Source organism: Phocoena phocoena, chromosome 11 (assembly GCF_963924675.1).
Source record: "Phocoena phocoena chromosome 11, mPhoPho1.1, whole genome shotgun sequence".
In the NCBI taxonomy this organism is placed as follows: Eukaryota; Metazoa; Chordata; class Mammalia; order Artiodactyla; family Phocoenidae; genus Phocoena; species Phocoena phocoena.
Window position 1 is genome coordinate 5,129,888 of NC_089229.1, and position 27,080 is coordinate 5,156,967.

At 52.0% G+C, this 27,080-nt stretch overlaps 1 protein-coding gene across 1 annotated transcript in view; it reads left to right on the forward strand.

Annotated features, from left to right (window-relative positions):
• SHISAL1 (shisa like 1) overlaps window positions 1–26,100 on the forward strand; it is a 48,104-nt gene extending 22,004 nt beyond the window's left edge. The window contains exon 4 of the mRNA XM_065887300.1: window positions 25,953–26,100. Coding sequence (XP_065743372.1) covers window positions 25,953–26,100 — 148 coding nt within the window. The remainder of the gene's footprint in view (window positions 1–25,952) is intronic.
• The last annotated feature ends 980 nt before the right edge of the window (window positions 26,101–27,080 follow it).

Consider the following 27,080-nt stretch of genomic DNA (forward strand, 5'->3'; position numbering starts at 1 on the left):
CACACCCCACAGCAAGATAGGACTACAGGGGCTTCTATCTTCCCAACCAAGGAAAGCTGTGCAGTCTTCCCCTCCCACCTCATCCCTCATCCCTGCCTCACACCTTCCATTCGAGGCCTGGTTCCCCTCCAGCTCTTGCTGATTCACACCTCCCTGCTTTTGCACACAATTCTCTTCCCAGAATGCTCTTCTTCCGCATCTCCCTGAGGAACTCCTATTCATCCTTCAAAACCTTCCTTGAGGTCAGGGTCCCTGGTCAGGCCTAGAGGGCTGAGATGGGGTGGTGCCTGGAGGAGAGACAGGAGGCTGCCCAGCCCCCAAGCCTTCCCAAGAGAAAATTCCTGACTGGGCCTGGGAAGGGGGTTGTTTGTGTATCTCAAACTTTAATGGGTATTCAATCCCCCAGGGTCCTGTTAAACTTGCAAATTCTGATGTGCATGGTCTGGGGTGGGCCTGGGATTCTGCATTTGTAGACAAGCTCCTGGGAGATGCTGATGCTGCCAGTCTGGGGACCAGCCCTTGACTAGGGGACAGAGCCGCGGCCGTTAGAGCTGGGAGCTTCTCTGTAGGGCAGGCTGCCTGACTTCAAGGCCCAGATTGGCAGAAGGAGCCCTGGAGGCCTGGGGGGCTGGCTCTGGAGTCCAGGGGGATGCTGAATTACCTGGCCCCCTGGGCAGTAGAGGAGCAGCTCCCCCTGGTCCACCTGGCCAGCCAAGAAAGGCTCCAGCCAGGGAGGGGCTTGTTTGCAAGGAAGTGTCTCATCACTTGAGAGAACAGCCACAGTAACATGAAGTGCCCAGAGGACCCAGAAGAGCCCACGATGAACTGCAGGGGAGGGAGGAGTCAGGGCATGCTTCCTGGAAGAGGAGGCGATGTTGCGCCAGACCTGAGGAGGTAAGGGGAGGTCACCTGGTTGGCACACAATGGAAAAGTCACCTCGGACAGAGGGAGCAGCTTGAAAAATGGCCCCGGTGACCCTTGAAATCACGTGACTTTTGCAGATTTCGTGTGGGAGAACCAGACGTTCTTTCCTGATGTTCGTTCGGGGGCTCCCCTCTCAGCCCATCACTCTCCCGCCTCCTCCCTCCCCCACCTAGAACCCTCACAGCTCATTGCAGATCTCACCCGTGCCTCCCCGTGGGGTCCCTGGAGTTCACCCAACCCCAGAGCCTCCCCCCTGGCAGAGCCCAGGCGTCACTTTTTTGCTGGCTCTGCGGCCAGAGTTTCTGGTGTACGGTTTCTACAGGGACACCAGCCAACAGCGAGAAATTCCAGAAAATTAGGAGACAAAGGGAGAGGACCAGGTATCTTCTTTCCTTGGCATCACATCAAATACCAAGGAGGCCTCCGTGATCGGAATTCAGAAAACAGTGACTGTCCCAAGTGGGGCTGGAGTTTCAAATGCTTAGGGCTTCCAGCTGGATCAGGACACTCTGGCCCTGTCCCCTCCGACCCCTGTCCTCCCCGGCTGGGCCCTGGCTTCCTCCCACCCTGCCTAGTTGACACAGGAAGGCACCCTCTGCCAGCTCTCCCTGTTTTCACCTTGTTCACACGGCTTTGGTGAAAACCCAGGAGAGTGTTTGTTCATTAGTGATGCTCCACGACCAGGGCGTACCATGAGGGATGAGGGGTGACAGAAAGTCCAGACCAGAGGCCTCACGTGCTGTGTGTCCTCAGGTGAGCCGCTGGCCCTCTCTGAGTCTCAGTATCTACTCTGGACAATGGTGATGAGAGGTGAAGGAGGACACACGGAAAGGCCCAGCCCAGGGCTGAGCACACATTAGGGCTGCAGGGAGCGTTGATGCTATTCCTGGGGAATGTCCCCTCACCCCTCACCAGCTGGCCTGTGCCTCCTTACCCTGGAGAGGGCAGAAAGCCAGACTTCTCAGTGGAGAAGAGCCGGCAGGGGGATGGGGGGTACGGGGGCGGGGCAGTTAGCCCAAAAGGGAACGCTTGGGTTTGGTGCTGGGGAGTGAATTTAAAATAACAGCAACCCTTGAGCAGGGGTGCAGCCGGGTGTCGTTCCAGCACTCAGATTGGGTGCGCTATGTTCCTGCCCCAGCCCCGCTAGAACATAAGAATGAGGGTTTCGTTTGCTTGATTCAATGCCTCCCTCCCAGCTCCCAAACACTTATTTGACAAATCCTCATTTTACAGACAAGACAACGAAGGCTCAGAGAGGTTAGGTAACTGGTCCAAGGTCACCCAGCTGGTCACCTGCAGAACTCAGCACTTGAACCCAGGCAGTGTCAGGCCCGGGTCTTCAGCCTGGTGCCCTTGGCCAGAGAGCCGGATGAGAGAAGGCAGGAGTCAGGAGATAGAGCTTGAGGGCCTCTGCATGCCCCTGAAGCCTTGGGCAGGGAGTAGCTCCCTGCTGCAGGCTCCAGCCAGGGCAGGGCCAAGGGCAGGGGGAGGGGCCAGGAGGAAGACGGGGTATAGGGTCCAGTTCTGGTCCAGAGAGGGGCAGGGATGGGAGCCGATCTCCCCCACTCCTATCCTGCGCCAGTCTCTGAGTTGGGCACCTGGACACACAGTCAGACTGACTCAGGTGCAGACAGAGGAAATGAGTGATCAGATCTGATCAAAGGGAGCCCAGAGGAGACACACCTGCCCATCCTGGGCATCAGGGAGAGTTCCCTGGAGGAGGTGGCGGCTGGAATGATCTTTAAGGATGAGTAAGAGTTAGGCAAAAAAAAGAAAAAGCCGGGAGTGTGTTGCTGGTAGGAAAAACAGCACGTGCAAAGGGCCAGGCGAGGGGTCAGGCCCACGAGGTCTCCGAAGGGAGCAGCTGTCCAGGAACAGAGTGCGGCTCAGGGTTCTTTTCTCCGGTAGAATTATCAGATAGATTCTTCTTCTAGTGAAACCCCCTTTGCTAATAATATTCCACAAGAGGCCAGAAATGCCCCCCAGAAAGTCTTCCGGTGCTCAAGGCCTTCTCTTTTTCTGCTCTCTCCCTTCCTCGAGGGCGATAAACCCCAACAGAGACCCCAACCCAGCCCTTGAAGGCACTGGCCTCCAGGGTCCAGAAAAAAGAACCAAACAGTCCACGTTCAAAGGGACCTGGGGCTATGCTGGTGGATTTTCCCACTCATACCAAGGAGTAAATTGTGATATTGGAGCAGAAGGGAAGGGGGTGGATGAAGGGAGGGGCAGTCCTGAGTTCAAATCCCTCGGCTGCCCTCCTGAGTCACGTGACCTGGACGATTCCTGCAACATCTCGCGCCCTCCCTGCCCCCTCCCTGTCTCTCAAGGCTTAGGGTCTTCTTTGGGAGGGGATGATGAGATGCATGGAGAGGCAGGGCCGCCTGGAGCCAGAGCGCGGGGCCCCTTATCTCTGGCCTTGATTACTATCCCCCCACCTCAGCCCTCCACCAAGTAGCTGTGACAGCTTCCTTTCTTTTCACGCCAAATTTTTCACCATAAAATTGCCCACGCTCAGTGGAGAGCAGGCGAGGAAGGGACCAATGGCCACACCACCAAACGCGGCCCTTCCTCCCCTCCAGCCCTCTCTTGTCGTCAGCACATCATCTCGCTTTATAGCTGTTGCCTTCGCCCAGAAAATTGTGTGTCTTGGGTTTTTAATTCAACATTATGTCATGGCGAGCTGCCCGTGTTATTGGGAACTTTTCATGAGCGGTGCTTTAACGGCTGCATTCATTGTGCCTTGAGAGATGGTCCGTCACTTCATGACCCACTTCCTTGTCTCTGGCTACCTGGGGGCTTCTGACCTCCCACCTCTCAGAGCATCGCTCTTCTCGTGCCCCGGTCCCTCGGCCTCCAGGACGAGAGGGTTTCCGGTGTTGGCACTGAAACCCCCCTGCCCATCCCTGCCCAGACGTGTGCTACCCAGTGATGGAGGGCTCACTCCTCCGAAGCCAGCTGCCCGTGTCTGAACAACTCCACCTGCTACGAAACTCTATTTCTTTACAGGCAGGAAGCAGAGTGGTGAGGGGCAGAGGCTCTTGGAGGCTGGCAGACCTGGGTTCAAATATTGCTCCCCTGTTTCTTGGTGGCCAGAGGACCTCCAGCACATGATTTAGCCGAACTGCCCTCACCTGGAAAGCAGGGTGATTAAAGTCAGCCTCACAAGGTGCTGTCTGGCTAAATGAGACGTGGGAAGAGCCCGACATATAGAAATTGCTGTACAAATGTTTTTCATCTCTCCCCGGCATCACATCGAGGTGTGGCAGGCTTTCTGCAGTGTTGAAGATGGCAGTCAGCTGTCCCCAGGGTCCACAGCCCTTTCGGCTGAGTACCAGACAGCGATCAACACAAGGAAGGGTTTCATTGGATGAGTAGGAGTTTTCTGGAAGTGGAGAAAGGGCAGAGAGAGCAGCTTGGCAACGTCCCAGAGGAGGGAAAAGGCTGAGGAAAAGTGAGGAGCCCTGGGGAGCCCCGGGTTCTGGGGGGGCCTACCCCATCGTAGCTCCCGGCCTCTCACTGGCCCCACCTCAGTCCACTTCACTGCTTCCGGCTCGTGTCTGCAGCCTTAGACACTGGAGGGCCCTTCCTTGAGCCTCTTTTTCCCATCTCCACCCCCCGCCCCGGGAACCCCACCTGGCCCACATTTACAGTCTTGTCCCCCTGTACCTGACCCCGGGTCTGTCTCCACCCGCGTCACCCCCGACTCCAGACTCACCCGGATGTTCAGTAGACACGGCCGACAGACCAGCACATCCAGGGACCCCCGCCCCCTCCCGCCGGAGCCAAGCTGACCCCACCCCCTCTTTCCCGTTTCACGTTTCACACGTCCTGTGAGCGATACCTGAAGGAGCCCAGAACCCTCCCTCCGCACCCCTCTCCCAAGACCAACCGTTCCAGTCCATCTTCCCACCAGGGTGGAGACAACGCCTTCTAATTCTCTCCCTGCTTCTATCCTCTGCCTCCCAACCCCCCCCCCCCCGCCCCCCAACCACATGGAGCAGCAGAACGATCCCTTTCAAATGTGAATCAGAACCCACAGATGCCTTTCTCACTGGGGGAGAAAATTCTTTCACTGGCTCGCAGCTTGACCTGACACCCCTCCCCAGCCCCTCTGTCTTCCTCTCCCCCACTTGATGCAGCCACACTGGCCTCCTTGCGGCTCCCGGAGCTTGCCAAGCTCACCCCTACCTCAGGGCCTTTGCACCTGCCACTCCCTCTGCCTGAAAAGCTCTCCTCCCAGATACTTGCATGGCTTGCTCTCTCTCCCTTCCACCAGGTTCCTGCCCAGATGTCACCTCCTCCAAGATGCCCTCCCTGGCCAAGGTTTATATGATAGCAACAGCCTTCCCACCCCACCGTCCCCCTCTACTGCCCCTATTTCTCTTTCGGTTTCTACATAGAGCCCACCACCTCTGTCGTGTTTGCTTTCTTGTCTGCTGTCTCCTCTGCTGTAAGGAACCCCGGGAGAGCTGGGATTGGTCTGTCTCGTGCCCAGCCGTGCCCCCAGCACCTAGAAGTAGGCGCTCAATAAATAAGTGTTGAGTGAATGCATCTTCTTCTGCCCGGAGCCTGGCACACATTAGGCACCTAGTAAATGTCAGACCGATGAGTGAATTGCATCGTTATTGTTAATAAAAGGAGCTCCCATTTACTGAGGAACTGGTGAGCTAAGCAACTGCAGATGGTGCCAGTTCACGTCCCCAGCTTGGCCACCCTGAACTCCGTGCATGGAGGAGACTGAGCCTCAGCGAGAGTTAGCAACTTTCCCAGAGCTGCACAGCCGCCGAGGCAGAATTCACACCCAGGTCTAGCTGACTCCAAAGCCCACATTCTTGGAATGGGAAGCAGGGTCTCCCCCGGTACTTCTCCCGCTGTGAGAGCTACACCCTGAGATGGTGCTCACAAAGCACCCAGCCCCATGCTGGGCCTGAGGACAGGCTCCCTGTGCAAGTCAGGCCTTACCCATCCCTGGGGCAGGACCCTGAGGGTCCTCCAAAAGAGCGTGAGGTCTGGGGCTCCAGGCACCGGCAGACCAAGCCCTCTCTGATCTGGACGCAGTATCGACCTGGGGTTCAGACGGTGCCTCCACTTGCTAGTGGGGAACCTCAGGCAAATTATTTCACTTCTCTGAGCCTCAGTTTTCCCATCTGTAAAATGGACCAGGAGACCAACCCTGCGGGGCGACTGCCAGGCATGTGATAGTGGCCACCGTAAATGCTCATCGTAATTATTGGTGTGTTATTAGTGCAAAGAGTAAAAGTAGACAAGAGAAGCCACAGAACCCCCCAACACGCAGGGTGTTTTGCATTTTCTGCTTTCTTATGCACGTGCTTTTACACTCTTCCAGTAATGACGTACAGTGTTTCCCCCTTATCCAAAGTTTCACTTTATCCGGTTTCAGTCGCCTGTTGTCAACCTCGATTTGAAAACATTAAATGGAAGATTCCAGAAAGAAAGAATTCATAAGCTTTAAATTGCACACCATTCTGAGTAGCGTGATAAAATCCCAATCCATCTTGCCCCGGATGCGAAACATCCCGCTGTCCAGGGTGTCCCGTCCATCAGTCACTTAGTAGCCCTCTTGGTTATCAGATGGGCAGTTGTGGTGTCACAGGGCTTGTGTTCGAGTGACCCTTATCTACTTAATAACGGCCTCTCGGAGCAAGTGCGGTGATGCCGACAAGTCAGTTGTGCCAAAGGGAAGCCACAAAGTGGATCCTTTAAGTGAAAGGATGCCAGTTCTCAGGGTGGAAAGAAAAATAGCTAAGATCTTGCCAAGATCTATGGCAAGAACGAATCTTCTACCCGTGACGCTGTGAAAAAGGAAAAAGAAATTTGATAGTTTTGCTGTCACACCTCAAACTGCAAAAGTAACGGCCACAGTGCCTCATAAGTGCTTCATTAAGATGGAAAAGGCATTAAATGTGTACAGTAAGGTATTTTGAGAGAGAGAGAGAGAGACCACTCTCACGTAACTTTTATTACAGTGTATTATAATTGTCCCATTTTATTAGCAGTCGTCGTTAAACATGCCTTATACTTACCGTGCCTGATTTCTAAATTAAACTTTATCACAGGTATGTACGTATAGAAGAAAACATAATATACGTAGGGTTTGGTTCTCTCTGAAGTTTCAAGTACCCACTGGGGGTCTTGGGAGGTATCCCCCCATGGTTATGGCCAGGGGATGACTGGACACGTCATTTTGCATTCTAATTTTATTCGCCTAACATTAAATTAGCCATTGTCCTGTGGTTTTGACTTAATTTTTCTAAATAGCGTTTTAGCAGCTCCCAAGTAGTCCAGATTCCATATGCTGGCGTTAATTTAGCCATTCCCCTACAACAAGGCATTTATACAGCTTACAGTTTGTTTTTACTGTGACAAAAAACATTGCAGGGGAGGCACATACTCTAGAAAATCAGGGGTGGCAACAAACACCTTTAAGTGTTTATGGTTTTCCCTTTTCTGAATTATTTCCTCTGGATAGATTCCAGGCCGGCAAATTATTGAGTCTAAGGATGTGACAGTGTTATGGTTCTTTATATAGGTGCCAGCCTCATTCCCAAAGGGACTGTCACCCACCAGCATCTTCTGAGGACGCTCATTTCACAGCCCCCTCTCCAGCACGGGGGTTTGCAATTTTTAATTATTATTAATGAGGTTGAACACCTTTCCTTTCATCTGTTAATTAATTGTATTTCCTCTCCTGCGGGTTGCCCACTTATTTTACTGTGCCCCCAAGACAGGTGATAATTGAAGCCATTTCCATCAACATTTCTTTCCCAAACTTCAGCTGCTAGGTGTTCCTCTTGACTGTGTATCTCTCTCCCTTACCACATTTTTAATTGATCTTAAATCAAGCCATTTTTTTTTGTTGTTAGAAAACTCAGACTTGCTCTAAGCAATCGTATCTTTACATATTTCCAGGGAACCATCCTACACTATTGGTGGGAATGTAAATCGGTGCAGCCACTGTGGAGAACAGTATAGAGGTTCCTTAAAAAACTAAAAATAGACCTACCATACGATCCAGCAATCCCACTCCTGGGCATATACCTGGAAAAGACTAAAACTCTAATTCAAAAAATACATGCACCCCAATGTTCAATTACAACAGCCAAAACATGGAAGCCACCTAAGTGTCCATAGTCAGAGGAATGGATAAAGAAGATGTGGTACATACATTTATACAGTGGAATACTACTCAGCCATAAAAAAGAATGAAATAATGCCATTTGCAGCAACATGGATGGACGTAGAGATTATACTAAGTGAAGTAAGTCAGAAAGAGAAAGACAAATACCATATGATATCACTTCCATGTGGAATCTAAAATACAACACAAATGAACTTATTTATGAAACAGACTCACAGACATAGAGAACAAACTTCTGGTTACCAAAAGGGAAAGGGGTGGGGAGGGGTAAGTTAGGAGTTTGGGATTAGGAGATGCAAACTATTATATATAGGATGGATAAACGACAAGGTCCTACTGTAGAGCACAGGGAACTATATCCAATATCCTGTGATAAACCATAATGGAAAAGAATATGAAAAAGAATATATATGTATAACTGAATCACTTTGCTCTACACTGGAAACTAATACAACATTGTAAATCAGCTATACTTCCATTTTTAAAAGAGTTACATTTTTCCTAATACACATAAAACAAACCCATAAACGTATCCAAGAGTTGCTGGGGCCACCTCAGCAGCACTGATAGTTAAATTCTGAGAAATTTTCAGAACCCGTAGTTAAACCACTATAAAAATTCAATGTTATAAACTTCCAATTAAATAAATTTTATTAAACACAAAAGTAATAGATACTTGAAACTCTTCACTTCCTAATTGCATTGCTACATCGGCTACTTTCTATGCTTTTGAGGGTTTAGGTCTGTTGTATCCGTGTGATGCAAATGTGCATGATGGTGGCTACCACCCATCTCTCCCCAACTCTGCAGTCAGCTACGCCATATTGGCAGTATTTACACCATGGACATGGGCAGCAAATGCTACAAATCAGGGCTCCCCGCCGGAGAACAGGTCATTAAATGTTTACCAGCTCATCGCTATGCATGGCTCAGATCTGCCTGCCCCAGTGGTCTGTGCCCCGTACTGTGGAGAAGCAAACATGTTCTTAGGTGCTTGTGAAAGCAGGGTCCTGGCGTTCCCTGGGACATCCGTAGGCAGGCGTCCCAGGCAGCAGTAGCTGGGACAAGAAGCAAGCTGGAGGGAGATGCATCCACCCTTTCCAGGTCCTGGTTCTTCTGGGCACGGAGAAAGCAGGGGGTGTGAGAAGGCAGAGAGCCTGGTCAGCCCTCCCTGTCACACGTCTGGGTCTCAGACCCCAAGGAAACAGCTCGGACGTCCCTTTGCAAACTCTCCGGCTCCATCCTGCTCCTCCTTCCCTGAAACAGTCCGCATTGCTGTGCAGCCGTAGCCCCGGCACACTTAACCCCCTCATTTATTCAACCAGTACTTTATCCAAGGTCGGCACTAGGTCACGGCTGTGCTAAGTGCTGGGGGTAGAAAGGTGAGACAGGATCAGCCCTGCCCGCAAGGAACGCTGGCCGGTGATGGGCAAGAAATCGATCCTGGCCCTCCACTTGCTTTGCCTGGAAAATCAAGGTATTCAGCCACAGGGAGAATAGACCTCAGGGAAGGTTTTGGGGAAATCACTGAAAATGCACTTCCAGGATGAACTAGACCCACTGTCTCTGGGCCCAGGATGCAGCTCAGCCAGGGCAGGGGTGGGGAGGTGGGGAGTGAGGGCCTTGGGTCCAGCCAACCAGATCCACAGGCCCTGTGACCTTGGGCCAGTCACTCGCTCCTGCCAAGCCTGTTTGCTTGTCTGTGAAAACAGGGGCATCAGGAGGACGGAGACGGTGCCCACTAGGAGCCTGGCACAGAGCAGGAGATCAGCCCCGTGGCGCCCCCATTCCCGGGGGCACACTGCCAGGCGGCCGCTCAAACCCTGGGAGGGGCTCCTGCAATCCTGCCCTTGCACCTGGCCACCCAGCCTGGAGGAGACCCACACGGCCCACCCAGCTCCCAAGTTTGAAATCAATTAAAATTCCGTAACCCAGTAACTGCGGTAGCTACTGTGTAAACAAAGATGCCAGCTCGCCTGTGCGATTACCAGAGAGATGTTTCCATGAAGGCCTGGGCGAATCTCGGGGATCATTACCCCCAGGAAAGGAGGATGCTCCTTTATGGCAACTGGACAGGAATTCCATAGAATCGCCCTCTGGGCTGCAGCAGGTGTGACCAGAGAAAGCGGCGTCACCAGGGAGGGAAGTTGTGTTTGGGCTTATGACTGTTATGTTCCCCCAGACCCTTTATTTCAAGGACTCTTCCCAGGCCCAGCTCCCAGATCAGGGCAGGGGAAGAAGGAATTTATCTCCATCGGTGCGGGTCAGGAGGGACCACGGAAGCTTTCCTTCTTTATCCTGCTCCCCCATCCCCGCCATTAACACTCTGGCTTTAGCTGCTAAAATATTTGCTTCCGAGACTAGATGCTCGTTGGTGCAGCAAATGTCTCCCGATGTGAGCATTCCAGCCCCGTTGGAACGACGGAAACCTGCACTTGCCTGTGGGCCAAGAGGGCACCCCCTGCCCCCTCCTCCTCAGCGCCTTCCAGGATGGTCTTCCGGTTGTTTCTAAGGCACCCACAGGGTGCTGGGGAGAGCCCGCTGCCAGATCACTTTGGCCGCGAGATCTGGGAGTGGTTCCATCCTGCCCTGGGTTCTGGGAGCATGGCTTTGGGAATCTCTGGGTGCTGCATCCCGGGAGTCCCCTGGGCTGGGCTGGCACCAGGTTCTGGGCTGCCCAGCTGTGCATCCTTGGGCAAATTGCTTTACCTCTCTGAGCTGCTGCGTAGACATTGGTGGGGGAGCAAATAATCCCCACCTGGCAGGGGGGTGGATAGTGAAGACGGAATCTGAGAGGGTGTGCAGAGGACCTAATCCAGCACCCCACTCATAGGAAAGACCCCCAAAGTACCCCCTTTCCTTGTCTCTGCTCACTTTGTGGGTGGGAGAAGAGCTCCCTGCCAAATGCCCCCTGCTCAGCTGGAGTTTGCCGAGGGTTTATGTCACAACTCATCCAAACAGACGAGACAGGGGGATGTGGTGCTGGCTTGTCCTGTTGTGGCCTGGTCACCCTGGGGTCTTCACATCCCAGAGCCCACTCCCTGGTGAGGCCGGCTAGGGTTGTCTGAAATTTGGAAGGCTGGAGACAGCCATCCCCGGCCCTGGTGGTCTCAGAGCCAGGGAGACACGGCTGCAGAGGCGCCCTGGGGCCCCCATCTGTCTTCAGGTTTGCCGTCTGTGTCCAGCCCTCCTTCCTGACCGCTGCCCCCAGGCCGGCAGACGCCGCAGACACGTCCTGGGGAGCTGGTAGAATGCCAGAGCCTTCTATGGATCCAGGCCCCTCGGCTGTCACTTGGCTCCCAGCCCCCCTGCAAATGGGCCCCCTTCTCCCATCCAGCACCTCTGAGTGACCCTCCTCCGAGCCTTTGACGCCCCTTTCTGGACCTTCCCTGCCCCCAAGTGTGGACACACCAGTCGCTACAATACCACCCCAGTGACTGTGTCCCTGTGACCCTGACCGGCACCATCACTTACACGACTCCAGGGGTCACGTCTCTCACCTCCAGCTGTGCCCCCGTGGCTGTGTGCATTCGATGGAGACCTGCCCGCTTCTTCATGAAAAGCCACTGTTCCAGTTAATGATGGGACTCACAGCTGGCAGCCTCGTGACGGGAGGGAGCGTGTCTGTGAGTTTAAGGAAAACGTGGGGTGGGCGGAGGGCTTTCAGCATCAGGCGACTTGGTCTGATGGGAGTTTGGTGGGAGCTCCCCCATCTGTGGCCCGGGCAGGGCTTACAGTAGGAGGCGGGAGTGGAGGCAGGGAGGCCGAGGGTAGGCTGCTGCTGTGCCCCAGGGATGAGGCCAGGATGGTAGAGGCTGGGGGGTGGTGACGGGGAGCAATGGACTGATTCGGAAGTATCTTGGAGGCGGACTAGGTGGGACCTACGGAGTGAGTGGATGTGGGGAGGCGGGGGAGGGGAGCACCAAGGACCACTGTGGGGTCTGACGTGGGTGACACGCGTGTGGTCACAGCCCAGAAGGACACACGAGAGGAGAGGCGGGGTGGGGGCTGTGGGGGGGAGGGGCATGTAAAGGGGGAACATGCATCGTGAGAGATGCAGAGATGCAGGCGCCAGGAGGGCCAGGTGTGAGCCAGGTGGGCAGAGGGGGGCCCCAGGAGGGCTGGCGGACTCACAACATGTTGCCCTTGAGAGACGGCCTCCTCCCTGGCCGTGAAGCCTGCCTGGAAAGGCCAGGACCAGGGGTGTGTGTGCACAATGTGGGCGGGAGGGTGCAGTGTGGCTGTGGTGTACACGTGTAGCATACGTGTTGAGGGGGCGTGTGTGCACGTGAAGTGCAGGTGTGTAGTTTGGGCATAGTGTGTGCGCACGTGTGTATCGTGTGTGTTGTGTGCACGTTCATACGCTTGGGTGTGTCCCTGGCCCGAGCCTCAGCCCCCTCCTGCCACCTCTGTCCTGACCCTAGGGCAGCGGGAAGGGCGGCGGGGAGGGGCCAGGGCACCTGAGGCCGCCAGGGATGCAGTAAAGTAGGAACGGGGCCAGGTCAGTGCCCAGACTGAGGGAGCATAGAGGCATGGATGGTGCCAGGGCCAGGGGACCAGGAGCCACGGATGGCCACGGGCAAGGTGCAAACGCCCCAGAGCAAGGAGGCATGTTAATTTCCCAGAGATTTTGGACCAAAGCCTGGGCCCCGGGCCAGGGCTGAGGACACAGAATGGATCAGACTCCATCTCTGCCCATGAGACGCTCACGCAAGCCTGGCCTCACTGGGTTTCCTACCCCAGCTCCCCACGAGCTCCTACTCACCCCTCAAAGCCTTGCTCAGGTCACTCGCCTCCCTCCATCCTCTGGAGGATTTCTTCCCCTGCTCCACGCTCCCATCACAGCCAGGACCACGTGGTCTGTTGTCACATCTGTCCCCACTGCACCAAGCAGGAACAAGGACGATCTGAGTCCTACTGGGGATCCCAGGGCCCAGAGCAGAGCCTGGGCTGGGAGTCACAGCTGCTCGTTCAACCCCCTCTACCACTGGCTTGCTGTTTAACCTTGGGCAGCCTTGTGCCTCCCCAAGCTTTACTGTCCCCTCGTGTAAGTCGAGGGAAGGGACAGAATGCTTCTATGCTGCCTTTCAACTTAGAACCTTTCTGACCTTCTACCTGGCTGATGGAGACGCCGATAGGGGACAAGAACGGATGTGGAAAGCGCTTTGAAAAGTTCGTAGCAGGAGGCAAAGAGAGAGAGTCTTTCTGTAGAGCAGGAGGAGGGGGGAGTTATGGACAGAAGCTGCAGATGAAAAGGACAAGCTCTGGAGCACCTTATGGCATCTAATGTAGGATGCAGAGCGCCTGTGGAAGCAATATTAAAAATTAACCTTTAGGATGTAGAGGTTTAAAGACCCAGAGCTCCATGAGAAATGCCACCAGGCAGAAGAGTAAAGGGTACGGGCAGGAAGGGTACATGCTGGGCTTGAACAATGATGCCCCCAGAGCCAGGCACAGCTCCCCACGGACCCCTCCTCTATTTCCCGCCACCCGCCACAGCAGCCTTCAGCCCTGCATCTGCAGAGGCACCTGGGCAGCCCTCCTCAGCCATAAGCCTGTCTGAGGCTCCTGTGGCTGCAGGATAAGGACAGGCCCTCGGCTCGGCATTCGTGGCTCTCTGTATTTTGCTCCTGCCTCTCTGGGCAGCTGAGACCTTTAGGATGGAAAAGAGTGAGCTGCCGAGGTTGGAGGAGATTGAGGTGGGATCGGGGAACATTCCAGGCCCCGGAGTGGCATGTGCAAAGGCACTGAGGCAGAGAGAGCCAGTGCATTCATGCACCAGAAGGAAAGTCGAGGTGCAGGAGTGTGGGGAGAAAAGGGGAGCACAGGAGGGGAGGGATGGGAGTTGCAGGGGGTGTCTGATGTGCAGGGCCATGGTGAGGGGTGGGCTTCCTGATCCCAGGACCAGGGAAGCCCTCCAGGAGAGGGACAGGTGCCTTTTTAAAAGCTCCCCCTGGCAGTGAGTGGGGAAGGGAGCTGGCCGTCCAGCAGAGGCTGGCGCTGTCTTGCAGGCTGGGTTGTGGCAGGAGCAGAGAAGGAAGCAGACAGCCCACAGGAACAGCTGGTGGATTGGGTGGGGGTGAGGGGCTCCAAAGACCGTGTCCTGGACTCTGGCCTGAGCCGCTGGGGAGATGCTGGTGGGATTTTTCCAAGGTGGGAACCCAGGGGCAGGCGTGGCTTTGGGGATCAGCCTTGTGGAGTGTCTGCCGTCTGAGGTGCCTGTGAGCGTGGATGGGGTGATGTCGGTGCCGCACACAAGTCGGGGAGGAGCTCGGAGGAAAACCTGGGTTGAATCCCAGCTTGGATTTGGCCAAGGGGGCTTGTCACAGAATCATGTCGTGCAGGGGCCAGGAAGTCACCTGGGGAGAGGATGAAGTGTGTGGGAAGGGACCATGGGACGCCGGCAAAGGAGTTCGGGTAGGAGCAGCCCCCGAGGCAGACGGAACCCAGAAAGCCTGAAGACGGGGTGATCCTGGAGCGGCGGGGTCGGCCTCAGATGCCAGGACCGAATGCCCTGCCCTCTGCCCGCCGCTCCCACGATGCCCGTGTCCGTCCCTCAACACAGTCAGCGGCTCCTGCAAACACACGGAGGCGACGGCTTGTCTGACTCCCAAAGGCATCATCTCGCCTTCCCATCTGCCTGGCCTTTTACGCAGCTGGCTTCTCTCTTCAGGAAGGAAAGTGAGGTTTCACGTTGGATTCTTTAAAATGAAGCCGTGCCTTATGACCCCAAATCATTCTAATTTGTCCACAAACAAGACCTTTGTTTTGATGGTCTCTCGTTTCTCCTGGAGACTCGGTGACCCACAGCTGGGGTGCGAGGGGCACCTGGGAGAGCGCTGCCCGTCTCACCTGCACCACGGCCTCTCAGGACAGGTGTTTTCTGGCCATTTTACGGATGTGGAAACTAAGGTTCTGAGAGGTCGCTGGCACATTCGAAGTCAAACAGCCAGTGAGAAGCAACCTGATTCCACGGTCGGGTTCTTTACCCTCTGCTGGGAGCACCTCCACGGTGCCAGGTCTCAAGGGGCACTCAGTTAGCCCAAAGCCGCCCCAGCACACACAAATACACACGCGCCACACACAGAGACACTGTTCACATCACACACCCAGACATCACACACCGACACACACACACACACACACATACACACACACCACACATACACACACATCCACACACATCCACACACATCCACACACCACACACCCACACACATCCACACACATCCACACACCACACATCCACACACATCCACACACATACACACACACACATACACACACACACACCACACACACTGACACACACACGTGCACACACACCACACATACACACACATACACACACCACACACACACATCCACACACACCACATCCACACACACGCACGCACACACACACACAACCACACATACACACACATACACACACCACACACTCACACACACGCACCTTCCCTTGCTCAGCCCCTCCTTCTGCACCGGGATCACTGCCCCTCTTCATCCGTCTAGAGGACCAACAAGCTGTCTTGCTAAAGGCAAAATAAAAATTTCCTAGAGGGTCTCTAACGTCCCCTTTGTGAAACGCTTTCCCCGCCCACTTCACAGGACATCCGTGCCCTGAGCGCCTTCTGCGGGCGAGGCGCTGTCACACGCTCTGCTTCCTGGGAGCCTCACGAAGTCCCCACTTAGCAGAAGCGTAAACCCAAACTCCCGGAGGCAGGTGCCTGACAGCGGGTGACGGCAGTGAGCGAGGACACAGGCCGAGTGTCTGCGGGGACCCCAGGGGCCTGGGCCCTGCCTTGCTCCAGGCAGCTCTCGCCTGAAGCGGGGGAGGACGGAAGGAAGCCCTGATCCAGAAAAGCCTGATCGGTCTGAGGGTTGTGGAGCCTGACCGTGTCTGCAGGACTAGAGTGAGGGACCCCGAGGCCGAGCTGGCAGCAGGGGGAGGAGGAGGCCAGAAGCAGGTTACGGGCTCAGGAGAGGAAGAGCGTCCTGCCAGGAAGCCTCCCTTCACAGCCCAGCCGCTTTCCTCACTAGGTAGTGAGCTCCCCATCACTGGGGCATGCAAGGTGAGACCAGAGGTTCATTTCCTGAGGTAGTTCACGGTTTCCGAGTTGAAGTACATAAAGTGCCCATCTTGATGCTACAGCTTGGTGAATTTCAATCCGAAATTGAAACAGTCCAACACCCAGAAGGCTTCCTCGCATCCCCTCGACACCACTCCTCTGACATCCAGCCCCTGAGTGGTTTTGCCCAACCGTGGGCTGTTCCTAGGCTGGAGTTGGCTGGTGTGGGGCCTGGGGTCAGTGTCTCTCACGCAACATTTTATCTATGAGGTGAATTCCTCCGTGTTGTTGGGCATATCAAGAACCTGTTCTTTTTCAGTGCTGTGTAGTACTCCATCATATGGATGTAGCACGCTCTGCTTCTCCCTTTACCTGTTGAGGACATTTGGGTTGTTTCTATTACCCATAAAGCTGCTCTGAACATTCACAGCCAAGTCCTCTGGTGAATGGGTGAACACATTTCTCTTGGGTGTCGCACAAGTGTCCTGGGGCTGCTGCAACCAGTGACCACGAACTCAGTGGCTTAGAACAGCACAAATTATCCGCTTATAGCTCTGATGGGCAGAAGTTCAACGTGAGCCTTGTGAACCCCTAATATTCAGGTGCTGGCAGAGCTGGTTCCTTGGAGGTTCCGGGGAGAATCTGTTCCCTGGGCTTTGCCAGTTTCTGGAGGTGACCTGTGTTCCATGGCGTGTGGGCCCTTCCTGTGATGGCATCACTTCGACCTCTGCTTCCATCCTCACATCTCTTTCTCTGACCCTCCTGCCCCCCTCTTTTAAGGACCCTTGTGATGACCCCAGGCCCACCCGGTAACCAGTCTCCCCATCACAAGGCCCGCGACTCATTCGCACCTTTCATCCCTTTCACCACGTGAGGCCACATTCACAGCCTCTGGGGATGAGGATGGAGACCTCTTTGGGGGCCTGAGTTCTACCCACACAGGTGTATATGTAGCACCAGGGGACAGGCATATATTCAACTTCAGCATGTACAGCTCCCCGTTTCCCAAAGCAGGTGAATCATTTTGCGCTCCCCAGGTCGTGGGTGAGAGTTCCTCCCCCACCTCACTAGTCTTTCTCATCTTAGCCCTTTGTTTCAGAGGGCTTGTAGGGCAGCTCCCTGTAGTAGTTTTACGTTGCATTTCCTCCATGCTCGCGTTTCACTTTCTATCATCATTACCGAGCACACCTCCTCCATGCCGCCCCCCATGACCACACCTTCTGCCACTAAGAGGCCACCTTCTGTGCCGGGGGACTCTCTCTGCTCTCCCCCACCGTGGGAGTGCCCTCTTACCACCCTGGTGGTCCCACATTGTTCGCCCCTTTGTGAGGAGTGGTCAAAGCGTCTCCACCTCTCAGGTCGCTGTGAGGACGCAACAGAAATTGAGCTGAAGGCTCCTGTCCCCACTCCCGGCTTAGCGTCCCCACTAGATCCAGGCTGAGCTCTTATCAGTGCCGTGGGCACAGTATCTGCGGCTCACCTGGCAACGTAGTCACGCTGTGCCTCCCGAGGCCTCTGCTTTTATCCTGAGCAGTTACTGTGACAGATTCTCAGCCTTCTGGAAGCGTCCATTGTTATGCAAATTTCCAGGCGCTTTGTCTTATCTCCCCAGTTAGGTTGCAGAAGCCAGCTGGAGACCCTCCCTATCCTGCTGGGCCCCATCCGGGTCCCAGCCCTGCATCCTCTCTCCAGGGCAGCGGTGCCTGCTGCTCAACTGGCCTCCCCACAGCCAGCCTAGCCAGGCCACCACCCGGCACCTGGGGGGTGGCAGTGCAGCCCAGTGGCCGGCACTACAGGCTGGACTCCTGGCTCCACCGCTAGCCAGATATGTGACTGCGCAAGTCACACGACCTTCCTGACGCTCGGTTTCCCCACCTGTAAACAGGGGAAATAGGGCTAGGGCTGCTGGGAGAGCGAAGTGGGACTAGGCACAGAAAGTGCTTGGGGCTTCCCTGGTGGCGCAGTGGTTGAGAGTCCGCCTGCCGATGCAGGGGACGCGGGTTCGTGCCCCGGTCCGGGAGGATCCCACATGCCGCGGAGCGGCTGGGCCCGTGAGCCATGGCCGCTGAGCCTGCGCTCCGCAACGGGAGAGGCCACAGCAGTGAGGGCTGCATACCGCAAAAAAAAAAAAGAAAAGAAAGGAAGTGCTTGGACAGTGCCCAGCCCAGAAGAGATACCGCATCACAGCAGCCCTAACTCTGACCTTTCTTGGGATTAGGAAGGATCTTCCACGTCTACGTCCCAGAGCCCTGGGATCTCGTGTAGGGCCTTCGCCCGGCAGTTGAAGTGCTCCGTGGCTGCCCGTCTAGCCTCAGCCCACCAGGAAGATCCTGCGTCACCTGCTGTGACCCTCTGATTGGCCTGGGCTCAGACTGCCCCCTCCTCCTGGTGTGCCTTCCCTCACTTCCTGACATGAGTTTTCCCTGGGTCCCCGCCCCCATCCAAGCTACGCCCCCAGCCACTCAGCACTGGCACAGTGCGGATCTGTCGCTCTCGTTTTAGGGTCCCAGCGTGGCTCCCCCCCAGTTCAGAGCACTCGAGGGCTGGGCCCACTCCTTCCAGGTCTGTGTCTCAGCACCCAGCCTAGGCCAGGCAGAAGATGCCACCAGCAGGGGCTTCCAGAGGCATCATTCTGCTTTGGTCTCCACTGCATGGGGAGCCATTGTTTTTGAACCAGTTCCCCAGTGATGGACATTTCTTTGATCCTAATCCTCCACTTTTACCCACATTACTGCAATAAATGAGCTTGTAAGAATTTTGCCCTTGTGAGCGTATTTGTAGGATAATGGTTAAGTGGAATTACTGGGTCAGAGGGCGTGCGCATCTATAACGTGGGTGCGCGCCAAGCTGCCTTCCAGGAGTGACCTGACGTCCCTCCCACCGGCACGAAGCAGAGGTTTTCCCCCCAAACCCAGCAAACACATGGTGCACTCAACCTTTTTGATCTCTGCAGACGTGCTGAGTGGAGGAATGTAGAAGCTTCCTTTGCGCTGTGCTCTGGAACGCTTTCTCATTATGGCTTTCATTTGCTTTTCTCTTATGTTAGACTTTGGATTTGCCGTTGGACAGTTCTTTCTTTCTGGCATTGCTTTGTTTAGATTCACTTTTCCTGGATTCTCGGGCAGTTGCTATTGTCTCGGAAATTCACTCATCTCATCAAAGTTTCTAATTTCGTTGCACAGGGTTGAGTGGGTAGGTTGTGTGTTCCCCCCATCTTTCCTGAGCGCCTGCTCTGTGCCAGGTGTCGTTATTGGTCCTGGGGGTAGAGTAGTGGGCCAGCTCCCATTTATATGGAGGCTACAGACAATTTAAAATACGTGTGGAATTCCCTGGTGGTCCAGTGGTTAAGACTCTGCGCTTCCACTGCAGGGGACGTGGATTCCATCCCTGGTCAGGGAGCTAAGATCCCACATGCAGGGCGGCACGGCCAAATAACAAATAAAATAAAATATGTGGACTGTTAGATGGTGATAAGTGCTAGCGAGAAAAACACTGTGAGAGCAGGGAGGGAGTTGATGATGGAGTCCAACTTTCAATAAGGTGGTCAGAGAAGGTCTCAGTAATAGGTGACTTGAAGGACGTAAGGGAATAGCCATGTGTTTATCTGGGAGAAGAGAGGGAAGCATGCTGGTGCAGGTGCCGTCTTGGTCTAAGGGCTTGGAGAAGCACAACCAGTAGGATAGATATCGATACAGATATAGATATAGTATAGACACAGATGTAGATATCTATATATAAATCTAGGTTATAGATAGATATCTATATATAAATATATGTCTATATTTAATACAGATAAAATATGTAAAATCTACATAGAGATAGCTATATATATAAAGAGACTTATTCCAAGGAATTGGCTCGCGCAGATTTGGAGGCTGAGAAATCCCAAGACCTGTAGTTGGCAAGCTAGAGATCTAGCAGGGCTGATGGCCCAGTACCACTCCAAGTCTGAAGGCCTGAGAACCAAGAGAGCCAATGGTGTAAATTCCAGTCCAAATCCAAGTCTGAAGGCAGGAAAGGACTGATGACCCAGCTCAAAGACAGGAAGGCAGAGAGGGAATTCTCCCTTCCTCTGCCTGTTTCTTCTATCCAGGCCCTCAGTGGATTGGAGGAGGCTTACCTGCATTGGGTAGGTGATCCACTTGACTCAGTCTACAGATTCAAAGACGGATCTCATCCAGAAACACCCTCACAGACACACCCAGGACCACGTATGATCAAATATCCGGGCACCGCCCCTGTGGCCCAGTCAAGTTGACACGTAAAATGAGCCATCGTGGCTGGAGTGGAGTGAGCAAAAGAGAGAAGATGAGGGATGTGACCAGAGAGGATGGGGAGGAAGGTCTTTGGCTTCTCTGAGTGATACGGGAGCCAGTGAGGGTTTTGAGCAGAGGAGGGACATGACGTGACATGGATTTTCACAGGATCCCTCTGGCTGCTGTATGGAGGGTAGACAGAAGAGCTTGATAAGCGAGGAGGCCATGGTAGAAGCAATGGAGGTGGCAGAAGGGCAAGGTTGATGGATACATCTGAAGGATTTACTAGTGGACTGGATTTGGGGATGAGAGAAAGAGAGGGGCCAAAGATGCTCTGGGACTCTGTTGGAGTTGTATTTACTGAAGTCAGGAAAATTGTGGGAAAAGCTGATTTGGGGCAAAGGATCAGGATTTTAGTTTTGAGCATATTAAGTTTGAGATGTCTATTAAATATGGTGATGTCAGGTAGACAGTTTGAAGCTATGGTGTGAGCTTGAGGCTGAAAGAGACATTAATGTATGTAGAGTAGTTAATCCCTTGGGAGGAGATGATTTCCTCAGGAGTGAGTAGAGATGGAAAGGAGAAGAGGAGACCGAGAAGATGGGGAGGGACCCACGGAGGAGCCTGAGAAGAAACAGCAAGAAAATTAGGAGGAGAACCAAGAGAGGGGCCTGGAGTGTCCTGGAAGCAGGAGAAGTGATCACCTGTGTCAGTGCTGCCAAGGGGACACGTAAAAGGAGGACCGAGAATTGACCACAGGATTTAGCAACATGGAGGTCTTTGGTGACCTTAACAAGGGTAAACCCTGCAGAATAGTTGGGTCAAAAGCCTATCTATAGGGGTTAAGAGATAATGGAGAAGCGGAATTGGAAAGGAAAAGTACAGATAACTTTTACGTGGTCACTTTCTCCTTCTGCTTTATTAGAGTCACCAACAGTTAATGTGTCCTGCTTTTCAAAAAGAGTAAGAAATTGGATTTATTTATTCATTTCTTACTTTTATGTTTTTAACTTCATTTCAGTTTTAATTTATCAAGTGCTTTCCTATGCCTTCCTTCGGTATTTTGCCTTTTTTTCTAATTTTTGAGCTGGATAGCTAATTCATGTTCTCTTATTTATTAATATAAATATTTAAAGCTATAAATTTTCCTCTGAGCATTGCCTTGGCTGCATCTCACAAGTTCTGAAATGTAATCTTTTTATTTTCATTATTGTCTAGATATTCTGCAACTTTGACTTTTTGCTCTATCTTTGACACAAGAGTTATTTTAAAGCATTTTAAAACTTCTTGGGTTTTGTTTTGTGATTAACATTTTCAAATTCTAGTGTATTGTGATCAGAGAATGTTGTCTTACATCTACTTTTTGGAATTTAATTTCTTTGTGGCCTGATAATTGCTTTTTGTGTGTACATTTTCAAGAACATTTGAACAGAAGGAAGATTCTGTTTAATACACACACATAGGGCTTCCCTGGTGGTGCAGTGGTTAAGAATCTGCCTGCCAATGCAGAGGGCACAGGTTCAAACCCTGGTCCGGGAAGATCCCACATGCCACAGAGCAACTAAGCCCATGCGCCACAACTACTGGGCCTGTACTCTAGAGCCCACAAGCCACAACTACTGAGCCCACGTGCCACAACTACTGAAGCCCGTGTGCCTAGAGCCTGTGCTCCACAACAAAGAGAAGCCACCGCAATGAGAAGCCCACACACTGCAATGAAGAGTAGCTTCTGCTCGCCACAACTAGAGAAAGCCCATGCGCAGAAATGAAGACCCAATGCAGCCAAAAATAAATAAATTAATTAATTAAAAGCATACACACACACACACACACACATACTATGTTATTAATTAGGTTATTTGGCTCTCTATACCTTATTTATGTTTTTGTCAACTTAATCTGTGAGGGACTGAGAGAGGTGAATTAAAATGCACCAATATTAACATACTCTGTCTTTTTCTTCCTACATTTTCAGATTTCTTGCTCTATGAATGTTGAGGCTATGTTATTTGGTGCAAAGACACTCATTACTTTAAGTCGTCATGGTGACTCTCATCCTTGATCCCCACACAATGCCTTCCTTTTCTCATTCTCTATTTCTTGCCCTGACTTCAGCTTTGTCTAACATTCAGATCAAGACCCCTGGTTTCTCTTGGTTTGCACTCGTTTTGTTTCTGCCCATTCTTTCTTGTGTAATTGTGGCAAAACACATAACAAAATTTACCATTTTAACCACTGTACCGTTCAGTGGCATTAAGTACATTCACACTGTTGTACAACCGTCACCACCGTCCATCTCCAAAACCTTTTCATCATCTACTCATCCTATTATATGAAACCTTTCTGAATTATTCTCCCTTCAGTGGATTTTGCTTGTAAACCAGTCTGAGTCTTTTTTTTTTTTTTTCAGCAAGTGTGTATGGCTCATTAACATTTAATAATATGACAGCTACATTTAGTCTTAGTTCCGTCATCATAGTTTATGACATGCTTTCTGCTTTTATAGCTTTTGTGGAGGTTGTCAATTTTCACCATATGGCCTCTGTTTTCTTTGTTTTCTTTTTTGTGTATATATCTTCTGACAATTTGGAAAGCTGTGTTTTTCATCCCATAGTTATCTTCATAATTATACTGTCATATGATACCCTTAATCCTCTATTTCTTTAGACACTGTTTATTTTCTCCCTACTATGAATGATGCCCAAATTAGAACATATCTACTCTCCCTCCCCTTCTCTCACTTCCATCAAATGATTTTAGTTGATTATATTATATTAATTTTTCCATTTACCTTTGTACCTCTAATTTATTTCCATCTCTAACTGATCTTTTTGGACTCCCAACCGTAAGCAAATAAGACATAGTTTACATATGTTACCTCCCTCTTTCTGACCTCCACCTTCCCTACCATAGTTTATATGTGTTCTCTGTTTCCTTTTTTGTTCTTTTCTGTAACAGTCACAATACATTAGTTTCAGACATAGTCCTACAGTTAAATAGATTCTCATTGCTAGTACTCTTGCCAGAGTTGCTCTATTTACCCTTCGTTATCCTAAGGTATAGGATATTATCCTTTATTATCCTCTATGTATCCTCTGTTAATTTATGCAAGAAGGGCTCATGGGAGCTATAATTCAAAAATGTGTTTTGAAAAGTTTTTCTGTTGACTTTATACTTAAAATCGGGTTCATCTGGGCTTTCAATTCTTGCTTCATTTATTCATTCAACAAAGACTTATTATGTGTACCAGTTACTGCTCCAGACCCTGGCAATGCAAAAATGAACACAACACACAAATACCTTGACCCTCATGTAGCTTATTTTCTAGTTGGGAGAGACAAACAATAAGCTAGACCAGGGCTTCCCTGGTGGTGCAGTGGTTGAGAGTCCACCTGCCGATGCAGGGGACGCGGGTTCGTGCCCCAGTCCGGGAAGATCCCACATGCCGCGGAGCGGCTGGGCCCGTGAGCTATGGCCGCTGAGCCTGCACATCCGGAGCCTGTGCTCCGCAACAGGAGAGGCCACAACAGTGAGAGGCCCGCGTACCACAAAAAAAAAAAAAAAAAAAAAAAAAGCTAGACCAGTAAGTAAAATATTTAGTGTACTGGATGGAGAATGATAAAGCAGGTGATGGGGGCCACAGAATCTGTCACCCAGAGCCCAGTGATGCAGATGGTGTGTTGACTCTGCCATTTGGAGTATCAAGCCCTCTGGAAAGATGGGTTTTGTTGGCTTAACCCCTCCATTAACTTCCCCCCTTGCCCATGGAGCACACTGGAGTCTGGTGGAAGATGGTTTATCTGTTAGTAGCTGTAATCAGATACAAGTTTCAGAAACCCAGCTACAACGGTGTGGAGGTGGACAATCTGGGGCTGCCACCAGAACCAGGTTTCTCCCTGCTTCCCACTCCAGCCACATTAGTGAAGGTCCTTTGTTCTCATGCTCTTCCTCTGGATCCATGTCCCCTTCCCAGTAGACTTCCACTTGCATAGCATTGGCCAGAGTGGGTATGTGACCACTCCGGTCTGCAAGGGAGTATGGGAAGTTGAATACTTGTGACTGGGTAATTACCCCTATAAATGGCTATAGGACAGGGGATTCACTGTGTCTTCCTGAGATGGAGTTTGTATTTCTGTTCCTCATTATCCTTGTTTGGAGGTGATCTCAAGAGGAGAAAGAACAAAGGCAACTCAACTCTGCCAATCAAAGCTGTAAGTGCCCCGTGGACTGGTGTTTACACTCTTGACCTTACCCCAGTGATCTCGTGACCTGTCCGTGTGCCCGGAGTGTCCTGGCTTCTTCTCCATGGCTTTGTATGATATGGTCCTATCCAGTGGTGTGCCACCAAGATTTACAATGGTTCTTTTTATTATTATGAGTGTTATCTGTATCTGTTCTTAATATTTTCTAGTTTGTTATAGCAAGGGTGACCATCTGGTTTATCATCCAAAGTAGAATACTTTTGAGGCTGAAAAGGGAACAATATTAAAAATTTTGTCAGAACAATAAGTATTAACTGGGACTATCCTTAAGCCAAGGCATACAATCACCCTGGTAAACGTTGAGGTAAAAAAACACTGTTGGTTTTATAAGGTTTTTTTTAAAACATATTTATTGGGGTATAATTTCTTTACAATGGTGTATTAGTTTCTGCTTTATAACAAAGTGAATCAGTTATACATATACATATGTCCCCATATCTCCTCCCTCTTGCGTCTCCCTCCCTCCCACCCCCCCATCCCACCCCTGCAGGTGGTCACAAAGCACCGAGCTGATCTCCCTGTGCTATGCGGCTGCTTCTCACTAGCTATCTACCTTATGTTTGGTAGGGTATATATGTCCATGCTACTCTCTCTCACTGTCACAGCTCACCCTTCCCGCTCCCCATATCCTCAAGTCTGTTCTCCAGTAGGTCTGTGTCTTTATTCCTGTCTTCTCCCTAGGTTCTTCATGACGTTTTATTTTTCTTAAATTCCATATATATGTGTTAGCGTACGGTATTTGTCTTTCTCTTTCTGACTTACTTCACTCTGTATGGCAGACTCTAGGTCTATCCACCTCATTACACATAGCTCAATTTCGTTTCTTTTTATGGCTGAGTAATAGGTTTTATAAGTTGATCTGGTTTTGTCTTACAGATTGAAAATTGTATCTTTGTATCTGTACTCTCTGTTCTAGTAATTAGCCTGTTGATTCTCTTGGGTTTTCTATGTACGTGATCTGCCAATAATGGTAATTAGGGTTCTTCTAGCCCACTCCTGTCACTCTATGCTCTTTTCTTGTCTTATTGCTTGGGCCAGGGGCACTAGTGCTGTATGAAACCATAGTGATAGCAGACCTGCTTGTCTTGCTTCCAGCTTTAAAGTCAAACAGGTCTCAGTAACTAGAAGACAAAAACATGTCATGTGCTCAGAGAAAAACCTGGGTTCTCCTGGAACTGAGGCCAGAGAGAAATGTCCCCAGTGCATCCCCATGGAGGAGACACCATGTGATACTTTGTTCCTTTCTGCTTCCCTAGAAAACCCTTTTGCCGTGCCTCAGGATGGGGGAGGTGAGACCCAAAGCACCTGGCTCAGCCTCCGAGAAGTACCACTTCAAGACGCCGGGGAGAGCCAAGACGGCCGCGGTGGTGGCAGAGGAGAAAACGCCGCCTGTGCCCGAAACCTTCCTCGGACTTCTAACACTATGAGTAAACTCAGGGGTGGGGGCCGGGTGCAGGGGGGCGCTTCTGAGCCACCCGTCCGCAAGCAATAGTCCCATTTTGGGCCAGTGGTTTCTGAGAGGTGGCGCCATGGTGGACTCAGGATGACCGACACAGCTGCTCCGGCCAAGTGAAGCCGGGAGGATTCAGGCCACGTGTCGTACCCGTGCGTGGTTCCCTCGCCTCTGCTCCCTCCAGTAGTGGCCTGTGGGCCTCTCTGTGTCAGAATATTGAATGTGAGTGTGTGTGTGTGCGTGTGCGTGTGATCAGGGGTATCCTTTTTGTTTGTTTGATTGGTTTTATTGGTGTCCCCCCGAGTTCTCCGATGGGCCTGAGTCACCTTGTGCTGGGGGTCTGGCCCAGCGTCCGGGCTCCAGCTTCTTGCTGCAGCTGTGAGCCAGATGGAGCTGGCAAGCACAGGGCACAGCCACACTGTGTCTCAGGGGGTGTTGGAGATGCGAAATGCCCGTGGGGTTTCGTTCTTATGGAATTTGTTCCCATAATGACAGTGATAATGAGAGACACGTCTCAGGCCATCCTCGGGGCAGGCACTAGATTATCTTCATGTATACCCTCTCTCATCACCTGGGAGGTGGGTGGGATGAACTCCCAGCAGAAATGGCCCATGTCTCACAGCCAGGAGGAGACCAGTCCTCGGTTTGACCTCAGAGGTATAAGAACCCAAAGTCCAAGCTCCCCAGCCCAGGGTACCCCCAACACAGTCCCACAGTGGATGGGCCATCACCCAAGCTCTCCACCGTCGCTTCCCCAGGACCCTCCTACACACAGCACATTCTGGTTAAGCACCTACTGTCTGCCAGCCCTCTGCTGGGCAGCGATCGGGAAGGGAGATGAGTCAGGCTGGCCTCGTCCCTGCCCTGGGGGAGCCGTATCTGGTGGGAGAGACAGACACACAGATCTTTGCTGGACAGAGTGATGAGCACTGTGGAAATGCAGAAGGGAAGCTT